Source organism: Watersipora subatra, chromosome 1 (assembly GCF_963576615.1).
Source record: "Watersipora subatra chromosome 1, tzWatSuba1.1, whole genome shotgun sequence".
Taxonomy (NCBI): domain Eukaryota; kingdom Metazoa; phylum Bryozoa; class Gymnolaemata; order Cheilostomatida; family Watersiporidae; genus Watersipora; species Watersipora subatra.
The window spans coordinates 76300260-76314780 of record NC_088708.1 but is presented as its reverse complement, the minus strand read 5'-3'; the positions used below and the strand labels follow the sequence as shown (position 1 = coordinate 76314780).

At 36.6% G+C, this 14521-nt stretch overlaps 2 protein-coding genes across 3 annotated transcripts in view; both read right to left on the bottom strand.

The window, feature by feature from the left end:
• LOC137385566 (insulin-like peptide receptor) overlaps nucleotides 1-14521 on the bottom strand; it is a 43564-nt gene that overhangs the window by 5779 nt on the left and 23264 nt on the right. For both annotated transcript variants that reach the window (XM_068072050.1, XM_068072051.1), the window contains 11 exons: nucleotides 10327-10433; nucleotides 9356-9482; nucleotides 9050-9106; nucleotides 8402-8577; nucleotides 7851-8033; nucleotides 7531-7723; nucleotides 7120-7417; nucleotides 6879-7016; nucleotides 6619-6747; nucleotides 6356-6524; nucleotides 3856-3958 (listed from right to left, as the gene is read on the bottom strand). In XM_068072050.1, coding sequence (XP_067928151.1) covers nucleotides 3856-3958; nucleotides 6356-6524; nucleotides 6619-6747; nucleotides 6879-7016; nucleotides 7120-7417; nucleotides 7531-7723; nucleotides 7851-8033; nucleotides 8402-8577; nucleotides 9050-9106; nucleotides 9356-9482; nucleotides 10327-10433 — 1680 coding nt within the window. The remainder of the gene's footprint in view (nucleotides 1-3855; nucleotides 3959-6355; nucleotides 6525-6618; nucleotides 6748-6878; nucleotides 7017-7119; nucleotides 7418-7530; nucleotides 7724-7850; nucleotides 8034-8401; nucleotides 8578-9049; nucleotides 9107-9355; nucleotides 9483-10326; nucleotides 10434-14521) is intronic.
• On the bottom strand, nucleotides 166-3151 carry LOC137385470 (uncharacterized). Its single transcript, XM_068071940.1, has 3 exons — nucleotides 2902-3151; nucleotides 1100-1214; nucleotides 166-886 (listed from the first exon to the last, which is right to left on the bottom strand). Exons 1-3 carry the CDS (start codon nucleotides 3149-3151, stop codon nucleotides 397-399), a joined length of 855 nt encoding a protein of 284 aa, XP_067928041.1. The 3' UTR covers nucleotides 166-396.

Sequence of the window (14521 nt, the reverse complement as noted above, 5' to 3'; positions counted from 1 at the left end):
GTAAAACTAAGACAAATAAAAGCGATACTATAATACGATATATAATATATATCGATACAATATATCGATATATATATTATCGTATTATATCGATACGATATAATACGATAATACTATATAATACAAAATAATAAATGATTAAAATTAGAACTACGCATGCGATGGAATTATGCAAACAATATAAAAAAACTAAGGAGAGTAATGGACCGAATAATAATGGAGAGCAAAGGACTAATAATATGTAACTATGTAAATCTTTGATGCAATGTTATGCTACTTATCTATTAAAAAGATTGCTGGTCAGTGTCATCCGGAACAGTGTAGCATGACCTTGATATTGGTGTGGTTGGTGGTGGTGCGTTGGGGGAGCCAAGTTGCCTTTCTCCGCCAAGTTGATTACAGGTGATCGTGTTGGTTGGAATGGTGGTGGTTGCAAATTATTGGGCGGGTGATTGAGAAAATGGTGGTGGCTGTTGAAATTGCATAGTTGGCGATTGCCATGGTTGAGGAGGGTGAAACTGGAGAGTCCGATGGCTGTGATAGTAAAGGTGGATATGTGGGTAGTGCATAGAGTTGACTAGTCCCAAGAGTAGCAGCAGCAGTAGGTTGAGGGCAGCATGCTTTTATGGCTTGACTAAACATACTCGTGATGTTGCTTAAAGATTCGCCTCGTTGTTTTGCCATCATCTCAATGTAATCATTCATCTCCTTCGATCGCTCCTCACAAAGGCCCTTCAGAAAGTTTTCAAAATCACTTGAGTGCTTTCGTTTACGTGAGGTGGATGGCTCACTATCACTTGTGTTGGCGGATAGTGTCCTTGGTGGTCTGTCCGTATCCGCGTCTCCACTTCCTGATGTCTTTGGCTGTTCCTGTAGCTCTTCACGACTACAACGATTGCCAAAACTACTCATGTAATAACTAGCCTCACAATTAAATGTCTTCAGTAACGCTAAAAAGATCTAATACATAAAATGGTATACAAGCATTCTTCCAATTTTCCGTACATTTATATGTGAGTATTAAAATTTTTTAGTATGTATCAAAGCTTTCCATGATACTTTTAATACTTATAGTATCTTGACTAGTATGAACCCTCACCTCCTTTCCTTCTTGTCCATGGCTGCCAACTCTTCAGATACATCGTTAACTATCGGTCTATGCCCCATCACATCATGCATCTTCTCATAAAATCTCCATGTTGACGGAGTTCCACCTATGAAAACATTATGTCAGGGATGTCAAACTCAATTGTACAAGGGGCCAAAATTCAATACACTCTTTAGGTCGCGGGCCGAACAGAATAAACATTTGTTTTACACACTAAAACTAAATGTTTTTGGAACATGAATACGAATAAAAACACACAGGAATATTATTCTGAAACAAACTTAAGCCGTAAAACTTGACTTGCAACAAAATTCACATTACAGTTATTTGGTATCAAAAGGTTCACCATGTCATACTTTGCTGTGTTGTAGGTTCAAATATGTGAAAATGTGATTACAAGCTCTTAAAAACTCAAAAATGTACTTTACGCATTCAATAAAACCATGTCTCTCGTCCTTAAGCGTCTATTTCATTATCATTGTGATGCTGTCACTTTGAGCACCGACATCTCAAAACCTAGCCTAAAAATCAGTTTGATTTTTTAATCTTAGCTCGACAGGGTACATATCATTCTCATATAAACATGAGGAGTATGTTGGTCACCTGTGATGGCCAACAAATGCTGCAGAAGTTGTTCGCACCATATAGCAGGAAATATGGGTCACATGATCAGATTATGACTAGATGATTAGACCAGTCTGAAACAAAACTGTTAAGTAGCGACCATCTATATTTGGTAGGGGCTTTCCGGTAGAACCCAAAGTGTTTGTCATAAACTAGTGCTTCGACAAGTTTTTATATTGAGCCTTTTATTGGCATTTGATTTCACGAAATAACATTATGTATCAAAACAATAACCACATCGAGTTGAATACGCCATCCAAATATGGGATTCCAACCTACGACCACTTTTTTAATTGTTCGTTTTAAAGCTTTTAAGAGCTTGTAATCAAATTTCTATTGTTTTCGGATCTACAACACAACAGACTAAGACATGATTAACCTTTTGATACCAAATAACTGTAATGTAAATATCGTTGCAAGTCAACTTATAAATTACTTCTACTTAATTTTTTGCTCATAAAAATATCTGGTTAAAAACAAAGTTTAAATTTATTTGCTCCTATGTCGATGTATATAAAGCATAAACTTATATATCCCAAAAAGATTTGGCTCTCCTTAAAAATATCTTCTATCAAAATTATACAAGTTAGAAATATGAACATGCTAGAAAACCTGGAAATATACAGAAAATGTGTTCTGTTCAGCAATAAAAATATAAATCATTCAATTTTATTTGCCCTTATGACCATGATCTGATTATATGATCTGACCGAAGCAACAAATTCATTTACGCTTAGTGTAATGTCCTATGTTGTGGAGATTCTCAAGATGAATAGCAGATGCTCAACAGACTAACAGCTATTGTAATATCTTGCAATGCGAGAACTACCCGGCAAGTCAGGTGAAGCGTTGCATTACAACGGGATCTGCAGTTCTGTGCAATATTATGTAATCAGCGTTTCATATCAATGGGCCATGAATAGCAATAATGTAAAATTATCTTGCGGGCCAGATAAAACTTCAAGGCGGGCCGGATTTGGCCCGCGGGCCGTGAGTTTGACACCTGTGCATTATGTGATCATTATTATTTACATTATCCGTGTACTACGATTAAACACCTTATGAATCACATTATTCTGTCAAAACAATAATTAATTTAGCATTAACTAGCTTCCCATGGTAAATAAGAGTGAAAGGAAAACGATAAGTTTTTAGTTAAGCCAACACACCTGACTTAGAAGACTTAATCCTCTCCTCCTTATAAGTTGACTTCAGAGTCTTCCATTTAGTGTTGATCTGCCTCTCTGACAGTTTGGCATCTCCTTCCAATTTACAATGCTCATTAACAGCATCTGCCAGTTGGTTATAAACAGCAGTATTTCTCTTTCTTCGGCCATCTATCTTTATAAAAATATTTAGCGCGACAACTAGATCGAGCATCACCCTCACTAACTCGTCCGAAAACAGTGCATTCACCATATTAACGATATTTTAAAAACAAGTACTTTAAAAACAGCTGCGCTGAGGATGCCGTAAGGACAAGTACCAATGAAGACGATTAAAATCCAACCTTCGATCGCAAAGATTTGTGCAAAAATACGAATATTGATGTTTACATCATACGCAGTACTTCGTTGTTGATACGATGTTTTCAAAAGTACCGCCCCTTGAAATGGAGGTTTGAGTCGCTCCAAAGATTTAAAGATTCGATGTTTTAAACCAATTACATGCTACGAAGATGAAAAATACGACAAAACTTCGTAGCATGTAACACTAGTGCATATAATGAATGCAAATGACCTTATGAGAAAATCTTGTACAAAACTGCACGTAAAAGATAAGCAGCGCAATATGTCAGTAAAGCAAATACAGAAGTTCAATTGATTCTGGTTTGAAACCAAACATTGACTCATTGCAAATTATAACGCTAATTACTGATAAAAAGCTACCAAACTTAGCATTGCATCTCAATATTGTTGGTTTAAACAATTTCAAAAGTGGAGGGTGAAACAAACAAATCCACCATCAAACTTTGCTGTTTATTTTGTTTGCAAACATTCTTACTGAATATTACATTACACAAAAACTTGGGTCCTCAACAAAAACGTCATGCGCATTAGTTAAAAGGTAGTAAAACATAGCAATAATTGATTTATTGAAACATTTATCTTTTTCATACTCACTTCTTCCTCTTGTGCCGGTACAGAACCGCCATGATGATGATGGCGAAGAAAAACATAGCGGCGATGATTGGCAAAACCATAAGTAGTACGTCAGTATTATTATCTAAAAAGAAAATGAAACATAATTTTCTAGACCATAAAGAAAGCTGACCAAACAAAAGGGACACTGAAAATTAACTTTACAATCTATAACAACTATTAAATCCCTACTTTGTCAACACTAACTTTACAATCTATAACAACTATTAAATCCCTACTTTGTCAACACTAACTTTACAATCTATAACAACTATTAAATCCCTACTTTGTCAACACTAACTTTACAATCTATTACTACTATTAAATCCCTACTTTGTCAACACTAACTTTACTATCTATAACAACTATTAAATACCTACTTTGTCAACACTAACTTTACAATCTATAACAACTATTAAATCCCTACTTTGTCAACACTAACTTTACAATCTATAACAACTATTAAATCCCTACTTTGTCAACACTAACTTTACAATCTATAACAACTATTAAATCCCTACTTTGTCAACACTAACTTTACAATCTATTACTACTATTAAATCCCTACTTTGTCAACACTAACTTTACAATCTATAACAACTATTAAATCCCTACTTTGTCAACACTAACTTTACAATCTATAACAACTATTAAATCCCTACTTTGTCAACACTAACTTTACAATCTATAACAACTATTAAATCCCTACTTTGTCAACACTAACTTTACAATCTAAAACAACTATTAAATCCCTACTTTGTCAACACTAACTTTACAATCTATAACAACTATTAAATCCCTACTTTGCCAACACTAACTTTACAATCTATAACAACTATTAAATCCCTACTTTGTCAACACTAACTTTACAATCTATAACAACTATTAAATCCCTACTTTGTCAACACTAACTTTACAATCTATAGCAACTATTAAATCCCTACTTTGTCAACACTAACTTTACAATCTATAACAACTATTAAATCCCTACTTTGTCAACACTAACTTTCCAATCTATAACAACTATTAAATCCCTACTTTGTCAACACTAACTTCACAATCTATAACAACTATTAAATCCCTACTTTGTCAACACTAACTTTACAATCTATAACAACTATTAAATCCCTACTTTGTCAACATTAACTTTACAATCTATAACAACTATTAAATCCCTACTTTGTCAACACTAACTTTACAATCTATAACTACTATTAAATCCCTACTTTGTCAACACTAACTTTACAATATATAACAACTATTAAATCCCTACTTTGTCAACACTAACTTTCCAATCTATAACAACTATTAAATCCCTACTTTGTAAACACTAACTTTACAATCTATAGCAACTATTAAATCCCTACTTTGTCAACACTAACTTTACAATCTATAACAACTATTAAATCCCTACTTTGTCAACACTAACTTTACAATCTATAACTACTATTAAATCCCTACTTTGTCAACACTAACTTTACAATATATAACAACTATTAAATCCCTACTTTGTCAACACTAACTTTCCAATCTATAACAACTATTAAATCCCTACTTTGTAAACACTAACTTTACAATCTATAGCAACTATTAAATCCCTACTTTGTCAACACTAACTTTACAATCTATAACAACCATTAAATCCCTACTTTGTCAACACTAACTTTACAATCTACAACAACTATTAAATCCCTACTTTGTCAATGTTCATTAACTTTACAATCTCTAACAACTATTAATTCCCTACTTGTCAACACTAACTTCACTAACTTTACTAACACTAACTTTATAACAACTATTAAATCCCTACTTTGCCAACACTAACTGTAAAGTAAAAGTGATGCCAGTCAAATCTGATCATTTGCGAAAAAAATCACAGAAAAGGACTTTTTGAAGTAATGTAATTTTAGAATATTTTTGAAATAACTTGGTGTTATACTCGGGTGGAAAGCTGAAATATTCTCTTCGTAGCTGACATATCCATCTAATTTTGAATGGAACTACTGAGTATCACAAATCAATACAACTGACCAAAATAGAGGGAGGGAGTATGAAGGGAATTTACTTCTTCAATTGTGTATAGCTAAATAATTTAGGCCTTTGTCTTGTAATTGCTGCAAATATAGTGATGTTATGCTTGGAATATTTCCAAGCAAGCAGAACATTACTGTTAAATTCTTGTTATTTTCAATAATGCGTGTTCAAATAAAAACAAAATATCAGTGCAATTGCACAAAGTATCCGCAAGTAGCTGTAAAAATATTATTCGACCAATCAATAAAAATAACTTTTATTAGCATCCCAGGACAATACAATAAGAGATTTAACACCAACAAGGCCTCGTAAAGGATTCAATAAAAAGTCATGTTACAGCCAAAGATGTCTTGTGAGCAGAGCCCTTTCAAGCAAATTTAATTTGTATAGATTTATGTCAAAGCTAACATCACCTATAAATCAGTAATTTAGCTTTTTACTGACTTACCGTTGTTGATAATTAGCTCATGCTTCTCAGTAAATTCACCGATAGGAGTACCCACAGTGCGCATGCGAACCCTGAATGCATAACTGGAGCCGGCTGACAAGTGACCCGCTGACCAGAGATACGAATTGTTGTTCTGCTCAAACACTTTAGCTTGGATGCAAATGAATTGCTGAAAACAAAAGAAACTAAGACATATGATGGAAAGATTCCAAATGAGCTGATTGTGTTTTTTGACAAGAAAATCTGTCAATGGATTGAGTCACCTCTTGATCGGATGTGTTCCCAGAATTCTCGGAGGGAACCATAGAAAATGCTATGGTGTAGGTCAAAATGGGACCATTTGTTTTTTCTGGCACTTTCCAACTAAAGTTGAGATATAGGTTACCATCCCTCTAGAATCGAAAATTAAAAAAGCATTTACAACTCAAACTGTAACCTATTATACATGTAGATAACATAACAAGTAGTCTCAACAAGTAAGGCTCTGTCTGCACAAAGATAGACAGTACAAAACATATCTTACATCTACTTTCTGGATTTTGAAAGTATCCGAGTCGATAAAATCGAGGCTTTGGTTTGACTTGGTTGTAGCACTAACCATTGTTCTTTTGCTACACTGTGTCGCATTCTTCATCTTGTCATAGCCAAGGCATGCCACCACCTGTGCGACACGCATAGTTCAATAAATTTACTAGGAAATAAGCGACCAAAGAAAAAGATGTACTAGATTAGATAAAGGTAAAAGGAATAAATAAAGCCCTTACTTCAATAGAATATTGAGTATTTGGCTCAAGATCAAAGATAATAATTGAGGTTCGGTTCGCTTTGACAGACACCATACTCGGTATCTGTGACTCGCTATCGTGCTGATCAACCGTTGGCTCTTCAGTTGTTAGTGTCTTGTTGATTGTTTCATTGCCAGCCAAGGTTGGCATAATGCTCAAGGTACTCATGATAGTTGCCGTAGGTACATCAAACCCCGAGTTGTCAATCAACAAACTGCTCTCTACACCTTTCTCCGTTTGAGACGATACCGAATCATCCAGAGAGATCTTCCAAGGACTAAAAAAAAATGTGTTACCACGCTAATAAAATAAGCATTTTTAACCAGGAAACCAGAAAAACAGCAGCCACGACAGACTGAGAGTAGAGTAATTTGAATACAAACAACTTACTTCTTTTCAAAGACGCTATTTTGCAGATAATTCTCAAAATGATAACGAAGGGCTGCCTTCTCATTTCTTTCTTTTTGATCCTCAGTAATCTCCTCCTCTTCACATTTACACTTGCTTCCATTGACGGAATCCGCTGATGGTTCTACTTGTTCCGGGATTTGCTCTTCCTCCTCTTCTGCTGAAGATTTTAAATCTGAAGAAGGAGCATGTATTTCTATTGAACCTGACAGTCAAGCGATGCAAGCTTGACTGCATCGCTACAGTGAGTAGTAACATTAACACATCATAAAAGCGAAGAGCACATCACATTAGGGAGTCACCATATTCGCAGTGATTCTTGTGTTGAACATGCGTAACATTCCATGGAATAACTCGGTAGTAAATGTTGTAGCTTTCCAAGATTCCAGAGGGGTTTTCCGGCTCCAGCCAAGTAACCTTCAGCCCTATGTTGCGCATCTCAAGATCCAGTGGTGAGACAATCAGGTTCCTGGGCCTGTCAGGCTCTGGAAGCGATAAAGAACATTTCTTACTAACTAAACTTCATTTATGTGGTTGTCTATTAGTGTGCGGAGTAATCTGCCTGAGGTGAATTGTCAGAAAGAGAAGCTTAAGGTAGATGCTCTTTCTATTACTACTAGTAGCTTTTCTGAACATCAACCTGTGGCTGGCAGGGCGGGTGCTACAGACTACTAAGGCAAGGATGCTCTCTGTTAAAAATAGCAACCACAATTTGATAAGTCAGAGAGCACTGCTGATGAAACTACATGACTGCTTCACAGTGAGAATAACAAAAGAAGACAACTTTTAAACTATAGAGGCAACTTTCAAACTGTGCACGGAGAAAGGACCAAGGGATGGCGGTAACACCTACTTGAAGGTTTGGTCTTAAAGTAAACAATGGCACTGCGAGCTCCATCACGTCCGACTGCTGAAAGTGTAAGCGTCTGGACATAAAAAGCATAGCGCGTGAATGCCGTCAAACTAGGAATGAAGGCACTGAAAAAGCCATCTACAGCCTCTCCCTTCTCTATTTCATTGGTTGTCCAGCTGTAATAAAAATTCAATGAGTGAACCCGCAGCCTATCTAGCCTACCTCAAACCATTTGGAATATGCGCTAAACATCTGGCAATGAGAGCATCAGTTTTTGTGAAGCCCAAAAACCGTTAGCCAGCTGACAAAAGTATAAATAAATGTAGTAAACAATGGAATCACATGCAGCTTTTAAAATAATTCATGCTAAGACTTTGCAATAGAGATGCCTATATTACTACTAATCTATGACTGCCATTTGTCATAGGCACAACCTAGAGGACTATGTGTGAACAGGACAAACCAGAATACAGTCAGCACCCATAGACACAAGTTGAAGATTCTAGAATACAGCTAGCACCTACATACATGCGATGTCAAGAAGAAGACAACTTTACATATTAGTTGTCATACACTGTCTAAATGGTCTGTAATTTAATCATAAGTACATGTAGGTAAATACTGAATAGTAAATAGCCAAATACTCACTCTTTTTCATTTGTCTGACAACTTCTTTTACGGTAGGTTGCAGTTTCGTTATCCTGCCTGCATAAACACATAATATTCTACTTAACAAAAACGTTCATTCTGCAAGATCTACTGAAACAAATAGTGTTGACAAAAGCATGTGACAGTACCCAACTGTTCAGCTACTCGTGCGTTACTTACACCCGATAGTAGAGAAAGCAATACTTACATCTGTAATACTTACAACACCTAGTAGAAGATGTAACATTTGCATGATCTATCAGTAGATATAATACTTATACCTCTAGTAGAGTACGTAATACTTACACTTGTCGATAATAAAGCACATAGCTTATAACCAGTCGTTCATCATTTGTATAAAATTCAGAGAAATTGTATGTTAGGAAGCGATCCTTGTCATAGAAGAGTTGAAGGAAGAGAGAATTGTTGAAGCCTAAAATAGGTAGGTGGGTCCATTGACTAGTATACAATCACTTATAATAGTACAAGGACAGACAATCCTGGCATCAAATAAGACTCGGCCACATCGGGGAAGTCAAAAACTAATTTAGGAAAATGGTGTATGAAAGTGTATGGCGCATGTTACATCCGGGCAAGCACAGCAATAGTATAGACTTAAAGATGGCAACAAGAGTGTGCGTGTTACAGCTCCACTGATTTTGACTTTGCAATTTCAATGTTTTATGTGGCCAGCGGAATGAGCTAACGAATTGCGCTGATGGCCTAAATTGAAACTGGTTATAAAAATGACTAGCTTATTTGCCAATGAGCCGTCCGTTATTTGTCCTAGGCAGAGCAAACGGACAAAACACAGCCCTGATCCATCAACTAAAAGACAACTACTAAAGATAAAGACTAAAGACCTATTATGCATCAGCAATTTGAAAAACACATTCCTTTTGCCAATCAATCAGCAGTTACAGCTATTACGCAAACACTAGTCACTCCCAAAATGTCATTATAATATATAAATCACATACTAATACTAAATTTCATCTTTTGTGCAATGAATTTTTCTGTCACCTACATTGTACATAGAAAAACTTTAGCTGCCTCAAATTGTTTCGAATGGAATTAAAAACAAATATTTATAGTAATAATTGGTTAACTAGGTAATCATGGGATCACAACACTGAAGTTGGATGCGCATACCAAGCTCAACAGTACGTAAGTCAGGAGCAGCCAGAGACAACCAAACCGATGTACATGTGACGACAATCACTAATCAAAAGAGATGCAAGCCAGAAAGGCTAGCGATATTAGCAGGAAATACTCACAGTCACCAAGTTGCCCATTGTTGGTTTTAGAAATGTCGAGCTCATCGTGACTTGATTTAGTGATCTTCTGCATTGTACCATTCTTCAGTTTCATTTCGCCATTAAATCTAGCAAACAGAAGGGCATTGCAAAGTGAGCTCCAGCCAATATATACGCCTTTGTAAATCATTAAGGGCAAAAAAGATGAACCCTCGAGCAAAGCTAATCATTTTAAATGTTTGAAAGGACATGAACGATGGAGCCAGGAAATTTATGGGCCACGATAATCAAGATGTCGCGTTACTTCTGCGGTCTACCGCATTATATATAAGCAATCCTGATTGGTTCTAAGAAAGGAGACAAAGGGTTCGTGGGGAGCTCATGAGGGCTCATGGGTGCTCAGAGTGCATAATCAGCGATAGCTGAGAGTCAGTGATATCAGCGGCAAGGCTGGTACACACACGACCGACAGACCTGTCAATGATCACACACTGCGTAGAATAGCCACAGGGGTTGGAATGTACTCCGATAGATCAACTCTACATCAAGTAATTTGATAGTGTGAACACGCAATCCTGACTAATGACAATATAACATAAACATCACTACACTCTCCGAAGTTATCAGCAGCTCAAGGATATGGAGGTGATGCGAAAGTAAAACATCGCATTGCATTCTCTTTGTGAATTGGACACAGAACCATAATCTCCCGAGAGCTTCGAAGCTTTTCTAGGAGCCTATGGGATTATCCCTAGAGCTTATGGATGTATCCCTAGAGCTTATGGGACTATCCCTAGAGCTTATGGAATTATCCCTAGAGCTTATGGGACTATCCCTAGAGCTTATGAGACTATCACTAGAGCTTATGGGACTATCCCTCGAGCTTATGGGACTATTCCTAGAGCTTATGGGACTATTCCTAGAGCTTATGGGACTATCCCTAAAGCCTATAGGAGTATACTCGGGCCGATGGGGCTATCCTCAGAGCCTATGGGTCTGCTCTCAGGGCCTATAAAACTATTCTCAAACCCTATGGGAGTATACTCAGAGCCTATGGGGCTATCCTTGATAGGGAAGACCGGGGCAAGTTGAGCATTGCCGTTTCCTGCCAACCATGTGCTTTGTTGCTTACATTTGAGACATAGTTTTATGGCCATGAACATTACATGCAGGTACTTACAAACTCAAGGCGAAAGACAGAGAGGTAAGCCATTCATTCAAAACTTGGTCATTTTTTCTGTTTTCTTGTAATTTTCCTGTACACCACACTTGTACATAAGGCCAAATTGAACCAGTCTGTGACCAGTACATTGTTACAACTTATTAAATAGAATGTTTCTGAAGTAATACTATAATTTTTTGTGATTCCACGTGTAGATTTCCCTGCTTTGATCACAACACCTGAGAAGTTGCGTGTGGGGCAAGTTGATCATTGTTGATTTGGGGTAAGTTGAGCATGCTCAACTTATGAACACGGTACGTTCATGAATCCCATACTTCTGATCTTGGACAATCATAGTTTACATATCAGCATTGATAGTATAGAAAAAGTCAAATGTGCAGGTTTGGAGATGCTGACCACATTTCCTCATACTTCCCATCGATTTAGAGCAAATTTTAACACTGCCATTAATGACTGGATGTGGCTTAATAATGGTGAGCCTGTTTGAATTGTAAAAATTGCAGAGTTTTTTAACCGAGTTGTTCTAACTGCTCCAACACCTAAAACATTATATCTAGATTTGAGAGGTCAGGTATATCCATCTGAATCATGATGTGTTTTGTGAACAGATTTTGTAGTAGCTGATGTTACAAATCGTCCTATGGCAGGGTTACTAGAAAATTCAAATTATCTGCATTGGATGTCCCGTGTTACTATGATGGATAAAGATGATAAGGTAGTCTGCGTAAACTATCTGATTCAAACAGGAAAGAGCTTTCCTACTTGAGCATCCTTTCGCTATCTAGACAAAGACTATGAGGGACGGTTGGACTATAAAAATATTTTTAAGTGCTGCCAGAGCCTGTCATTGACTAGCAAGGACGGTTAATTTCAGTTATGCATTGGACTTTAGCTATTACTTTTACCCATTTATACTTCTAGTTAAAGATATCAAGTTTAAGATATCAAGATATCTTGAGTTTACTTTATTTTAGCTTTTCCTTTTCCTGGCCAATTGCCAAATTGCATCTTTAATAAAAGTTTCAGCAATTATAGCATGCCCAGTATTCTTTATGCTCAACATGCACCGACCACGCTCAACATGCCCCGACCACGCTTAACATGCCCCGACCACGCTCAACATGCCCCGACCACGCTCAACATGCTCCGACCACGCTCAACATGCCCCGACCACGCTCAACATGCCCCGACCACGCTCAACATGCCCCGACTACGCTCAACATGCCCCGACCATGCTCAACATGCCCCGACCACGCTCAACATGCCCCGACCACGCTCAACATGCCCCGACCATGCTCAACTTGCCCCGACCCAGTGTTGTATAGGGAGAGTTGCGCCATTTTCGAGAGTTCCAAACAAACTCGCTCGGCTATATAGTTCTGTTGCAAATTAAGGTATCGAATCAGAAATACGACTTATAAACAGTGGAAATCACCATTTTTGTAGCCTTTTCATATGCCACAAAGATCGTCAGGATTTTCTGATTTTTTTCATGTATAGCACGAGCATCTTATTTGTGGTTAGTTAGGTTTACACCAGGCTAAAAGCAAACTTCCGTTTATCTCACAGCGTGAGAATTATTTCAATTTTTGCGTCAACACTTTTCCACTTTATTTTGTATAATTTTAAATTTAATAGTAATTTAAACAGCATCTTCATCATAATGGTTAACTGTTGTGCTGTGGGATGCTCAGGCAGATCAGAGTTAGGACTAAAAGTGTTTCAGTTCCCATAAGATCCTGAAAAAGGAATGCATGGATGGTTAAAGTGGGCAGGTAAAATTCACGCTGTTTTTAGTGTTTGCATTTGTATAGATTTAGATATTACTATTAATTTGATGTTGAGCTGACCAGTGAAAAGGCTAAGGATAGTTGTAGAATATTCGGAGTCATTTTTTATTAATTTTATTATTTTATTTAGACAGTGTCACTGTAAAATTTGTAGGTTGGATTCTGGAAGTAGCAAAAGAAATCCAAAACTTCTGCAGCCAACTGCTTCTTCTAAACTTTGTGAGGTTAGCCAAAGCATAATTTAAAATTATCATGTTATACGTATATGTATGTCGGTTTTTAAACCATATTGATATTCTTATTGTCATTGTAATTATTGCTGCTAGTCATGTTCAGATCAGATCAGATTGTTCTCACTGAGAGCCTCTGAAGGCAAAAAGACGTGAGAACTTAGTTTCAAAAACCGTTTTTTAATTTTACTTTATATATTTATTTACATATATGCCATGTATACGTGCACAAATCTCTCTGGTTAAATCAAAGAAACTAATCATCTGCACACTCGACATCCCCTCAAAGATCTGTAGTTGTTTTTGGCCAAAAGGAGTGAAAATATTGCCCTGATTTTATAGATGGTATGTACAATTTCCTATTTTGTCTTGTATCGTGCCTGTTATTGGGAAGAGTAAGTGTTTTTAATAACACCAGAATTCAACACTTTGCTATATAGTTTTATTTGGGCATCTTTTCTATGTTCTTGTAACGATTTTATGTTAGTACTTTCCCTTAATAGTGAAAAGCTTACTGATGATCTCATGCGGTAAACAGATTTCAGACATTTATTTTGGATTTTCTCGATCTTCTTGATATCTTTTTTTGAATGTGGGTCCCACACCTGGCACGCATAATCAAGGCCTGATCGTATCAGAGTCTTGTATGCCACTAATCTTGTGTTAGTGTCAGCTGTTTAAGAACTCTATGTAACATTTCTACTAGTCTGTTAGCTTTTGATGTAATTTTATCTATGTGTTTTTCCCGTTTTAATTTACTATTCAGCTCAACTCCTAAATAAGGATCAGAGTCAACATTTGTTAACTATATATAATGTAAATAGTAGTCTTGTTGAGATTTCAGTTTTTCGATGGAAAGAACTGAACACTTTGAAGGATTAAAAAAAAGTTGCCAGATGCGAGACTAATCCTCGAGAGTCATTAAATCTTTGTTTAAAACTGCACTCTCACTTCTTAAATTGTACACAAAGGCATCATCTGCAAACAGACGACATTCCGACGTTATTTTGCCT